Genomic DNA, 13,841 nt, shown 5'->3' with positions numbered 1-13,841 from the left:
GTTGGTAGAATGAGTAAGTTATAAAAAATTAAAAGTTGCTACAAATATGCTAACTTTAATTACCAAGTTAAATATATACTCTCAAAGAAAAAGCAGGCTGTTACTGTGAAAAAAAAGAATACTATATACAGCATTTCTGTGCTATGTTATGCCTGTCCCCTGCTGAGGTCTCTGTTTACGTTGCTAATGCTGACAAATTTTCTTTCCTATGAAAGAAAGTTAAAATGTCAAACACATCTAACTTTGCTAAGATATTATCATATGCGGCGATCTTACTTATCGCCACCTTTTCCTCCTCTCGGACTCCTTCTTATTTTAATAGTAGTATACTGAAGCTTCCGGGATCTCATTTAATAAAATTAGTCCTCTTCTGAGATAAAACTTTACTTTCCTTAAAAAAAAATTCCAAGGGGAATACCGCCATGTATTTAAATGAAAGGAACCAGTTCTGAATATGGGAGATTTGCTTTATCAAAGAATTTTCTCCATTACAATTTACTCAGTTTAAAACAATATTCACATGATTTGGAAATCATCCATTATGATTAAAATAGGGCTACAGAAAGCCTAGATTTGTAGATCAATTATGGACCCTGGACATTGTACTCAAGGTCTTTCACAAAAAGTGAGCCAGTGAAGTACCTTTTGAAAGTGACCTTGTAGAACCTTCAAATGACCCTTTGAAGAACAATGTGCAAGAGATCTATGTTTTGGATGAACAGGGGGGATGCATACAATAAAGGCTTCAATTTAACACACAACTATCAAATTCAGAAAAACACATACCATGGCTTAAAAAGGAAAAGAAAAAAACCTCCTCACCAGACAAAGGTTGATAAAATGCAAATCTAAACGTGCAAACCTGTGCAGAGACCATGAAGGTACAGGACTTGAGGGGAAGGGAATGCTTGACCATTCTTATTTCAAGGAGAAGCTTCAGGCTGAACTGTTGCTTGGATATGCTAAGCTTTTTTTTTTTTCTTTGGTAAATCAAGTAGAGCTACTGAAATCTGGTGCCTAATGGAGCAGATGGTGGAGGTCTTAGACTCTGGAACATTTATAGTGATGCTTCTGAATGCAAAGCACCAAGAATGGATTTCACAGGCTATGAATCTGATTTGATTTTGATGAGAACAGAGCCTCCATTTTCTCTGAATGTGAACCACACTGAAAGAAAGAATGTGTGAATGATAAAAGCCAGCTAAGAATAGGAACATATTAAATATTATTTCCATGAAGTGAAGTGGCTAAAGCAAGTGATCATTTGCTTGTGTCATTATAGTATGTTAATAATATTTGTACTTAATACCACCATCTTCAGTTTAATTTAGTCGCTCTGTCATGTCTGACTCTTTGTGATCCCATGAACCGCAGCATGCCAGGCCTCCTTGTCCATCACCAACTCCTGGAATCCACCCAAACCCATGTCTATCGAGTCGGTGATGCCATCCAGCCATCTCATCCTCTGCCGTCCCCTTTTCCTCCTGCCCCCAATCCTCCCCAGCATCAGGGTTTTTTCCAATGAGTCAACTCTTCGCATGAGGCGGCCAAAGTATTAGAGTTTCAGCTTTAACATCAGTCCTTCCAATGAACACCCAGGACTGACCTCCTTTAGGATGGACTGGTTGGATCTCCTTGCAGCCCAAGGGACTCTCAAGAGTCTTCTCCAACACCACAGTTTTAAAGCATCAATTGTTCGGTGCTCAGCGTTCTTCACAGTCCAACTCTCACATCCATACATGACCACTGGAAAAACCATAGCCTTGACTAGATGGGCCTTTGTTGGCAAAGTAATGTATCTGCTTTTTAATATGCCGTCTAGGTTGGCCATAACTTTCCTTCCAAGGAGTAAGCGTCTTTTAATTTCATGGCTGCAATCACCATCTGCAGTGATTTTGGAGGCCCAAAAAATAAAGTCTGACATTGTTTCCACTGTTTCCCCATCTATTTGCCATGAAGTGATGGGACCAGATGCCATGATTTTAGTTTTCCGAATGTTGAGCTTTAAGCCAACTTTTTCACTCTCCTCTCTCACTTTCATCAAGAGGCTTTTTAGTTCTTCTTCACTTTCTGCCATAAGGGTGGTATCATCTGCATATCTGAGGTTATTGATATTTCTCCTGGCAATCTTGATTCCAGCTTGTGCTTCCTCCAGCCCAGCGTTTCTCATGATGTACTCTGCATATAAGTTAAAGAAGCAGGGTGGCAATATACAGCCGTGATGTACTCCTTTTCCTATTTGGAACCAGTCTGTTGTTCCATGTCCAGTTCTAACTGTTGCTTCCTGACCTGCATACAAGTTTCTCAAGAGACAGGTCAGGTGGTCTGGTATGCCCATCTCTTTCAGAATTTTCCACAGTTAATTATGATCCACACAGTCAAAGGCTTTGGCATAGTCAATAAAGCAGAAATAGATGTTTTTCTGGAATTCTCTTGCTTTTTCGATGATCCAGCAGATGTTGGCAATTTGATCTCTGGTTCCTCTGTCTTTTCTAAAACCAGCTTGATCATCTGGAAGTTCATAGTTCATGTATTGCTGAAGCCTGGCTTGGAGAATTTTGAGCATTACTTTACTAGTGTGTGAGATGAGTGCAGTTGTGTGGTAGTTTGAGCATTCTTTGGCATTGCCTTTCTTTGGGATTGGAATGAAAACTGACCTTTTCCAGTCCTGTGGCCACTGCTGAGTTTTCCAAATTTGCTGGCATGTTGAGTGCAGCACTTTCACAACATCATCTTTCAGGATTTGAAATAGCTCAACTGGAATCCCATCACCTCCACTAGCTTTGGAGTTTGTAGTGATGCTTCCTGAGGCCCACTTCACTTCACATTCCAGGATGTCTGGCTCTAGGTGAGTGATCACACCATCGTGATTATCTGGGTAGTGAAGATCTTTTTTGTACAGTTCTTCTGTGTATTCTTGCCACCTCTTCTTAATATCTTCTGCTTCTGTTAGGTCCCTACCATTTCTGTCCTTTATTGAGCCCATCTTTGCATGAAATGTTTCATTCATATTTGCATGAAATTTCATTCATATATGTATATAATTTATTCAAAATAGGAGCACCACCAAAAGATTCTTCCTGTAAGGTGAGATATTCCAAATCACAAGAACAAAACTGCACGTTTTAATCTTGTAATCTTTATTCTTTGCATTTGAGTTCTTACCATTTATTTTGTTCAATTCCTTCTTTCCTTCTGTAGGAAAAAGTTCCAATGGAAACTTTGTTTTCATTAATTGCAATTCTACAAAAGTTTCAGTGGTACTTCATTTGTTGAACACTTGATTTCAGATTTCCAATTGATTTTGAATAAAATGTCACCAAAACTATGATGACCATTTATAACAAAGTTCAATATCATCCTTGGACATAAAAATTTCTAAAATCTGACTAATGACAGGCAACAAAGAGAGAAGGCACATACTTCTTTGAAATATGTGGTGCTGAAGTATAGTTTTATACTCAAATTCAGCTATACCCTCCAAATTGTATAGTCCTGAGATTTGACTATAAAGATATTTGTTAGTTTTGGTAACAATAGCTTTTATTTCAATTAGCAGAATGTTGATGCTTGTTTTGATGCAAATATGAACTATGAGTATGCCTCAATTAGCTCCAACCATTCTATATTTCTCAACATAGTTAAGATGGTCACTTTTATCACAACACTGTGGTGTGTTTCACTTAAATTTGTGCCTGTATTATTATTATGAGCTAACAATTTTCTTTCATGTTCAACCTTTAAACTGAATTTCCAGTTTCACTCAAAATGGCTTTACCTTTGATAGAATATACTTCCAAAAGTTTTACCTTGATTTCATGAATGGACTGAAAAAGAAAACATTTTTAGAATTAACAAAAATGATTTAATTACTTGAAGTACCTGACAACACTCAACTGAAACGAATTATTTAGCTATTTGCAAAATTCTTCCATCATTGGAGTCAACAAACTTAAAGCTACTGCTTTTGGTCAAAAATGAATGAAATTAATTTAGAGCAATAGTAATTTATCTCAACAAATTTAGGTTGTATGTATATATACTTTCTTCAGCCATATGTGTTAAACCATCATGTTTAGGAAGTCTCCCTAAAGTAACTACTAACTTTAGTAGTAACTACTACTAATCTTGACAGTTTTTCAGCAGATTTGCCTCTTCTTCTTTTCATGTGGTCAGTGACCCAACTATGGCCTCCACAGTGAACAGTAAACATCAAGGAACATTTTATGCAAGTTATACATTCCTTATTAACTTTTCCAAGACATGAAAATCTAGTACCTTTTTAAACATAAAATACATACTTTTATGTTTTTGAGCTGCTGCCAAAAGGTTTATTGTAAAAACAATGTACTGTCAAATAATAAAATAGTTATTAGTTTACATCATACAAGCAAGTGGGCTCAATTTACTCTTTACTTAATCTGCACAGAACTGATCAGCCTTGATTTCTCACATGTCTACTTCATAGACAACGGACCTCTCACTTATAATAAGTGAGTTTCCCAGTGAGTTTCTGAACTGCTACCTGGTAGTTTTATGACTCTTGAAGGCTAGACATGGGCCATACAATTGGGTGATACACCACACAGCCAGCTGGGGCAGCAGTGTCAAATACTTCTACCACCTGAGACAGGAAGGAGCTTTAACTGTCTCTAGACATTCAGTGTACTTTGTATCAACAACTGTCCTATATTCTGTCCTTGATTGGGGTGTCTGAAAGCGCTGAGAAAAGAGAAGAGTTATTGCTGGTTCTCTTTCAGATTTAACAATACCTTAACATGAGAACTTCCCCTACAGTACACGGGTCTCACCTATTATTGGCCTATGTGAGACAAAAATCAAGGCAGAAGCTGGGAGTAGAAAGCAGAGCTCTACCAACCCATCCATGCTGGTTTATTCTAATGTAACCATCCTCTGTTAAAAACAAAAATCTAGGACAAATGCTAAGTCAGATGGGATTCTGGGACGGCAGACTTACACTGAGGCTGTACTTGGTGTCCAGGATGTGTATTTACTTGATCTTTAATGAAGGAGATCTGCCCTTTTTTGCCCTTCCTTCTCCTTCCCTCCTATTGACTGGAGTGAAGACATAATGCCAACTGTCTTGGGCCACAAAGTGGTAAGATAGGAATGGCAGAGCAGTAAGGTAAGGGGAGCCTGGGTTCCTGACTTTAGAATCACCATACCAACCTTGGACTGCCTAGTCCCAGATAGTAATTCAATATGTTAAAAAAAAAAAAAAAAAGAGAGAGAGAGAAGGAGAAAACAATAAATTCTTATCTTGTTTTGGTCACTGTTACAGTCACACCAAATCCTAACTGATAAATAAGGACTACATCTACAGTCTTTCTAGAGAGCAGCTTGACAACATGCATCGAGAATACTAAAACTAAACCCTTTGAACCACTTCCAGGCACTTACCTTAAAGAAATAATCTGAAATGAAGAAAAACTGATGTGTAAAGATGTTTAATGCAAATCTATTTATCAGAGTAGAAAATTAGAAGCAACCTAAATGTCCCCAAATAAGGAATCTGTTAAATAAACAACCCTACATCAAAATAATTGAATACTGTGCAACCATTAGGAAGCTTATGAAAAATGTTAATGATATGGGAAAATGCTCATGTCATATATGCAATGGGAGGAAAAGGTAGGATTAAAAAAAGCTTATACAATTAAGTTTTCACTTATGCTACTCCCAAATCCACACATACAAAGGTATGAATAAACAAATACAGACTGGAAGGAAATACATGAAAACAGTAACCCACAGTAATTATCTATGGATAGTGAGATGATAGGTAATATTTATGATATCATCTTTATTCTGAGTATTTAACACTACTCTATAATTAACAAATAATTCCATCTGTTACTAGGAAAAAAAAACCAACAACTGGAAATTAATTTCAAAACTCTTTCCTAGAATTTACCAGTTTTAACTGGTGTTGATATTGCCATCATCATCATTATCCTCATCACAAATTTACTGAGCATCTATGGGTGTGGAGTTGAGGCAGTCAACCAAGAGACACCTAAAGGCCATTCAGATACGAACAAACACTGCCCAGTTTTACCTTGGTGTTTTGTAGCAGAGCGAGTCCATTGCAGGCATTTGCTAGAAGAAAGTCTCCACTCAGGATAGCTATTTTATTTCCAAACTGCATATCTTTCAGTGGCCCGTCAGAAGATTGCAATTCATTTAAATTTACTATCCCACGATGTACAAGGAGAGCAGTATGGATAAGTTCTGTGATCTCTGCCAAACTTCTTTGACTAAAACACAAAGGTAAGACTTAGTCTGAGTGTAAAGAATACCATCTTATCAGCATTGTCCGATTTCAATAACAAAATACTTCACAGATTAGTGTCTCTTTTTTCAGGTTATTCCTTTTTAATGAAGTTTTTCTATTGAGATATAATGGACACATAACATTATATTAGTTTCAGGTGTACAATATAATGATTCAGTATTTGTACACACAGCTGACTCTTGAACAGCACAGAACCATGTGAGTCCTTTTATGAGGATTTTTTCAATAAATATGTAGGCAGTACACAATCTGAGGTTGGCTGAATCTGCAGATGTGGAACCATGGATACAGAGGACAGACTATGGGCCTTGGACATCCGTGGATTTTGATATCTGAAGTGAGTCTGGGGACCAATCTCCTGTGGACGCCAAGGGAGGACTGTGTTGTGAAATGATCACTACAGTAAGCCTAATTAAATCTGTCACCATACATAGCCACAATTTTTTTCCCTGTGATGAGAACTTTTAAGATCTATTCTCTTAGCAACTTTCAAATACACGATACAGTATTATTAACCACAGTCACCATTTACACACTGTATCCCCAGTACATCATATCTTCATGGCTTTTTTTTTTTTTCTTCTTGGTAATATGTAACTAGAAGCTTGTAACTTTTGACCACCTTCACCCATTTTTTTTCTCCCTCCCTTGGCCCACCCCCACCCTCCCCCCCAACCTCTGGCAACCAGCAATGTTTTATGAGTTCAGTTTTTGGTTTTGCTTTGTTTTTTATATTTCACAAATAAGTGAAGTCATAAAGTATTTGTCTTTGACTTATTTCACTTAGCATTTTGAAGTTTTGTGGAGTTTTGTTTTCTTTTGAAGGTTTCAAATGTACTTTATTTCTTCAATCATGCCATATTTTAATGAGTACACAGTGCTTTTACTTATCTGGCATCAATTATGAGTTTGTTTTGAGGCAATTCAGTATTATACCAGCTAGATGATTACTGATTTAGCTGGTACAATACTACCAGTAGGCGACAGGGTCTAAAGTATTCTAATCTGTGTTGCTGCATATACCCATATAGCAACACAAAGTGACCCTACTAGTATTACCATATTTGCATTGGCAATCAGGTATACATTTCTGGTGTCTCTGTCTTAGCTGAATGCTTCAAACTCAGGGAAACATCATGACGCTGAAGACAGAACTATGGCAACTGCAGCTGAGGGTTTGGTATAACTTTGTATCAGTACCCTTGCAAAGAAACTTGAATGAAGTTTTTATTAGAGACTTTTCCACTGAGTTATTTGGGAGCTATAAGTAGATCCTGACACCTTCCTTCTCTCTACCATTCCCTATTCTATATCCCACAAGTCACCAGGATTCTCCAGAGAGAAGATGACCAATAACAGCCACCCTCTACAGTTCCATTTATATACTTTGTTCTCAGTGTAACTTCAGGATTTCTAAGAAACCTTACTAGTATCTTATAAAATTCAAATTTAGGTGGAAATAGAATTTGTGCCAGTCATTAGGCCAAGCACTTTTACACATGATCACTTTTAATCTTAAATACAAGGCTATGGGATTTACAGAGATGAATATATGTGGTCCCTTCCTTCAAGGACCTTATCTTTCAGAATAAGAACCATGATATACACCTACAGTAGTAATTAAAATAAAGAAGACCCTTGAGGAACTTATAGTATAGGACTGTATCAGATGGCATTTCAGATGTTGTTTTCTTGTTTATTCTTTTCTATAGTTTGTACATTTTCTAAAATGACAAAAGAATTACTTTATAATCATTAGAAAACCAACAATTACTAAAAATTTTAAACCTCATAACCACCCTATGAAGGTACTATTAATCTCTTATTTTACAAGTGAGAAAATTGTTACACATAATGTAAAGACTTGCCCAAAGGCACACAGTAATACAGAGCTGGAAATGCATTGAAATCTATTATAAATGACCCCATGTGAACCACACTTCTTCATTTCCAGGCCCCTGTGTAGTCCCCTCCACACTAACTTTGGACTTCACCATGTGACTTACTTTGGCCAAAAAGACATTAGCACAAGTGACACAAGCAAGGCCTGGTAAGTGTTTTATGCATTAAGGCTTGTCAATGTAGTCACATGAGTGACCCCAGAATGGTAAGAAATAAAATGGTTGTTTCAAGTCACTAAAATTTAGGATAGTTTGCTATACAGCAATAGGTATCTGATACAGAAACTGTACATCTAGGAGTGGGTGTTGCGGCAACAAAAGCCTAAAATATGTGTCAACGGCTTTGAGTCTGAATGTTTGGGGCTAAAGGTAAAGGCTGAATAAATGGTAAACTCTCAACAGAATTTGGAAAGGTAGTGAGGAAACTGTTATTGGAGGATTGAGCAAGGACATACGGTATTATAAGGGAGTGAAACAACTTGTAAAACTTTTGCCTGTGGTAACTTAAAAGATAGAAAATATATCTAAATAAAATCTTAAAAAGTAGGTAGTGAAAGTAGAGAGATCAGAAGAAGCTATAACAAAGGCCCAAGGGACATGTAACAAAAAGATTTGACCTAAAGGTCAAATTTAAGGATTTGACCTAGAATAACAGCCTTAGAAAAGGAGACAAATATCTATAAAACAATCAAATAATAAGAGACTCTTCTCTAAAAACAATGTACTACTAGTTTAACAACTATAAATTACATAAAGATGCAATAAAGTAAAGGAACCAAACAATTTGGCATCTACACAGAAAAAGCATGTTTCTAATTTACTCCTTTTGCTTAAAAAAAGTAAAAGCATATGTAAAAATGTTCCAGTGTACATAGTGTACCTGACTACAAATTGGGGAAGTAGGAAAAGAGGAACCAGTGAGTTAAACAGCTTCTGAAAAGAGTAAATTCATGGTTTAGATGAAAACCTCACTACATCCAAAGAAAATCACTGAGGATGGAGGCTTAACTATTGAGAAGTGAACAGAAAACATTTTTTTTAAAGGGAGCTAACATTTAAAACTGTCCTTTAAAAGAGTAACTAAGAAATGAATAAAAATCTATTTTATTGGTACCTTGCCAATGTATTCTAGTTTACAGAAATGTCCACTGCTACACTTCACAAAAATTTGCACAATGAGATTATGAGCAAGTATAAACCTCAAGAAGGGTTAAGCACTGGATAAATCTCTCATGCAGTTCAGCTTATGAAAGAAAACAGTAACCAGGCAAGTCAAAGTTGTAGGTGTTTTGAATTACCCTAAAGATGAAAATGAATGATTGGGAGCTTTTAATAAAGACATCCATAATCATAAAACTCCATTCATTAAACAAATGGCAATCTTTAAATGCCTCATGGCCAGAAACAACAAAAACAGTGGGAATAATGAAAGTGAAAAACCATAATTTGTACAGTACCCACCATTCACAAAGAACTTTTACTTATTTTATCTACTTGTGATTCTAATTACAGCATGTGTGCGGAGTTTAAATACCTGGTTGGAACATTCAGTTTATGAAAGACAAAGCTGGAACTCAGAGCCTCATTGTCATAGTGTCCAATGATGGTTTAAAATGTTTATTTACCTGATGAATAGTAAATGGGGGAGGGGCAAAGTTACATCGCTACCAAGATTGATATATGCTCACCACACACTTGTCCAATTTTCATCTTTAGTTCTAAGCACTATAGAAGAAAACTTTTCTAGGAGAAAGTATGACTAGACTTGACTCTCTGTTATAGTAGCTGGAGAAAGTAATCAAGTTGTTTCAAAAATCATTTGGTTATACCAAATCAAGTGATTTAGCTCAATCAGAGGGAGATAACAATTCTCCCTCTGCCTATAACAGACAGTTTGTGGGCAAATCCCTTAAAACTCCCAGATCGTTCATCTTCTCATCTCTGAAAGGAGGGGGACTGGAGAAAATCTCTTCTAGTTCTAAGATTCAGGGATTTCTGTCCTAAATTTAATATTCAGTCCTAAAATTCTAAGATTTGGGGATTAAAAAAATTACTTAGACTGGTAGTTAATAGTTATGTGTGTGCCTTATTGCTCAGTCATATCCAACTTTTTGGGACCCCATAGACTGTAGACCGCCAGGCTCCTCTGCCCATGGAGATTTCAGGCAAGAATAATGATGGAGTGGGGTGCCATTTCCTACTCAAGGGGATCTTCCCAACCCAGGGATCAAACCCACATCTCTTGCATCTACTACATTGGCAGGCACATTCTTTAGCACTAGCGCCACCTGGGAGCCCAGTTAATAGTGAAAAAAGACAAAATTATTGCGATGATTGGTACCTACTTGCTAAAGAAACAGAAATGAACTGATTGGTCATCTTGAAATCTGTCCTGCAATTCCACTCTAGTACTGTGCTCACAACTTCTAAGATTTTATCATTAGAAAAACAACTTCAGGCCACATTATACAACTTTAATTTACTGTTACAGCAGTGACAGTATCAAAGAATCTGGGAGTTTTTCCTTTTCATTATCTTATTCCTAGTTTAGCCACCGAAAGTAATCTAGTAAACTTTCAGTGTACTGGATTTTAAAAAGTATCTTATATAAAAGTATTCATACAATTTTATGTACATATATTTTAGTACTTGGGTATTTTTTCATGCTAAATCTTGATTGGATAAGAGTCATAAGTGAATACTGCTTATGTTAAGTATTCAGAGTAAGGAAGTAATTACTACATTGAATGTAACCCTGAGGATTAACCAATATTTTTACAAGAACTTTCACCAAATTACTTTCTTTCAATTATATGTTGAACAACTTAATCTGCTTTGATTCATATTCTTCCAACATTTCTCCAAATTGTTTAGCATCCTAAGCTTTAGATACAAGATGACAGACATTGCTAGTTACCTATTCCCTCTCTCCTTTCCTCACTACTAACATACCTGTGGCTGTATTTGGAGAGACAAAGTACTTATTTAAAAAACTCACCTCCCCCAAATCCCTTGAGGCTAGAGGTGATCCTGTAGCACAGTTTGGCCAATGAATGTAAGTAGAAGTCCACTAGGTGAGTCTCTGAGAAGTCTACTGAGTTTCTAATATATGGGAATAGATTCAGATGGCATGCACCTTTGGCATTTTGAGCTTACCCCTTCCTCCTGTTTGGAATATGGCTCAGCTGCCTGGGGGCACCGGAGAAGGCAATGGCACCCCACTCCAGTACTCTTGCCCGGAAAATCCCATGGACGGAGGAGCCTAATAGGCTGCAGTCTATGGGGTCGCTAGGGGTCGGACACGACTGAGCGGCTTCACTTTCACTTTTCACTTTCATGCATTGGAGAAGGAAATGGCAGCCCACTCCAGTATTCTTGCCTGGAGAATCCCAGGGACGGGGGAGCCCGGTGGGCTGCCGTCTATGGGGTCGCACAGAGTCGGACACGACTGAAGCGACTTAGCAGCAGCAGCAGCCTGGGGGCACAACAGAAACTTTAAGCATCTTGAGAGAGCCTACAACCTAAGGATGGCAGAGCAAGAAGAAATGAGAAGCCTGGACCTCTGGTGATGTCTTAGGGCTACACTAGTTCTGATGTACCTATCTTTACACCTCTTGATATCTGAGATATATAAATACCACTTTCCTTTAAGCTATTGTTTGTTGGACTCAAACTCCTAAAAGATACAGTCAATAAAAATTATATCACAAAAATGGTAAAGATAATTTATGTTTATATTTCTGCACTCTGATTTCATTCACCTAATATTATCTCTTGGAGATAGTTTCATGTTATTTACAAATAAAATCTCCTTGCTCTATTTAACATCTCTTCAGAGGTCCATTGTATAGATGTGTCATACTTTTGCTGCTATAGGCTGAATGAGAAGTAAATTTTTGTTTAAATAATTTTAAGAATCAGTCCATGCATCACTTTTGGGAAGTCTTTCCTCACTTCCCCAAGGTTAACTCTTTCTGCACTTGAAAGCCTTTGAACATAACTCATCATTTGTTGTACTATGCTGTAATTATTACTTGAGCCATCTTTCTTCCTGCCACCTCTCTTCCTCACAACACTATAAATGATACTATCCTATTTCCCTAGGCTGCCTATAAATATCTTTTAAATTAATAGCTCTTTACTTAGTAATCAATTTTATAAAGGTAAAGGGAACAGCTATCACTCTTGAGTTTCAAAAGATAAGGAATGATGTAAACTAAAAAGTCAGATTTACAGACTCAGAGTTGGAAGTGACCCCAGAGGTCAATTAAGCTCAATTAGCCCCTTTCACGAATGAGTAATAACAAATTACACAGGAGCCAGGTCTGCTGATGAAGTTTTATCAGGAATTGTTCCTAATATTAACTTGCATGCTAAGTTGCTTTAGTCATGTCCGACTTTTGGGATCCTTTGGACTATAGCCTGCCAGGCTCCTCTGTCCATGGAATTCTCCACGCAAGAATACTGGAGTGGGTAGCCATTCCCTTCTCCAGGGGATGTTCCTGACCCAGGGCTCGAACCCAAGTCTCCTGCATTGCAAGCACATTCTTTACCATCTGAGCTACAAAGACAATTTGGAAATATTAACTTGAAATCTCTAAAAATGTTTTACACGTTTAAGTTGGTGTTAAAATAACAGAAGGGTCAATAGTTGTTTCATCACACAGGCAAAGGAGATAAAAGACAATAGAGTCTTCTTTCTTATTCTATTTTTTCCTTTTTCTTCCTCTTCCTTCCTTGCTTTTCTTCGAGAGGTCTACGATATAGTAAATAAAAAATATTTCCCCTTAGAAATAACAAATGTTTACCCTTTGCCATTTTCAACAATTTTAAAAGGTGTATTTCTTGAAAAAACTTTATTTTGGGAATTTTCAAATATAAAAAAAGTTGAAAATGTAGCATAAAGAACCTCCGTGACCCTAATCTTGTTTTAGTTACATCTTTCACTCTCCTTCCAGATTATTTTGAAGCAAATGTCAGGTTATCATGTCATTCCATCCGAAGATACTTCAAATATCCTATTTTTAAAAATGCCTAATAGTGGAAGTGGCTCCCACTTACTAAATTACTTTGAGCCAATTGATTACGGTATGCTGAGCAACTTTATATAAATTTGCAAGCATAATTATAGTTCAATTAACAGATTAATAAATAAAATAATGTAAAATTCACAAAAGCTCTCTGATGTAAGCATTATCTCTACTGCTTCCTTCAGAAGGAAGCTGGGTGGGCAGACTAAGTAACTTGCTCGAGTCTACATTGGAGGTAAACTGCAGACCTGGAGTTCAAGCCCAGGGCTCTATGATTCTAAAGCCCAACACACAAAACGTACAAAATTCCAGATAGGCAAGAGTCACTTATTTAAAGTCATTTTATTTGAGCCCTAAAAGATTTTTTTTTAAGTTGGAAAACTGATTTTTACGTTCATGTGGGAAGAATAAATTTGAAAATTACACAGAAAATCTTGGAAGAGGCTGTCATTCTAGATTTTAAAACCTATGAAGTTATTGCAATTTTAAAAAGAATAGAAACACCATGAGAACAAACTAATAGATTAGTGGAACAAATTCCAGAAAGAGATCCAAATATATTTGAAAAATTAATTATGTATGATAAAGATAACA

The 13,841-nt window shown here is 36.7% G+C and overlaps 1 protein-coding gene across 3 annotated transcripts in view; it reads right to left on the bottom strand.

Moving 5' to 3' along the window:
- Positions 1–13,841, bottom strand: part of PDSS2 (decaprenyl diphosphate synthase subunit 2) — a 253,400-nt gene that overhangs the window by 94,197 nt on the left and 145,362 nt on the right. For all 3 annotated transcript variants that reach the window (XM_081526868.1, XM_081526870.1, XM_081526869.1), the window contains one exon: positions 6,080–6,278. In XM_081526868.1, the coding sequence (XP_081382994.1) occupies positions 6,080–6,278 (199 nt within the window). The remainder of the gene's footprint in view (positions 1–6,079; positions 6,279–13,841) is intronic.

This window comes from Giraffa tippelskirchi, chromosome 9, assembly GCF_054371585.1.
Source record: "Giraffa tippelskirchi isolate mGirTip1 chromosome 9, T2T-mGirTip1v1.2.pri, whole genome shotgun sequence".
Lineage (NCBI taxonomy): Eukaryota > Metazoa > Chordata > Mammalia > Artiodactyla > Giraffidae > Giraffa > Giraffa tippelskirchi.
Note: the sequence above shows the minus strand (reverse complement) of the source record. Positions and strands in the feature narration are given on the sequence as shown.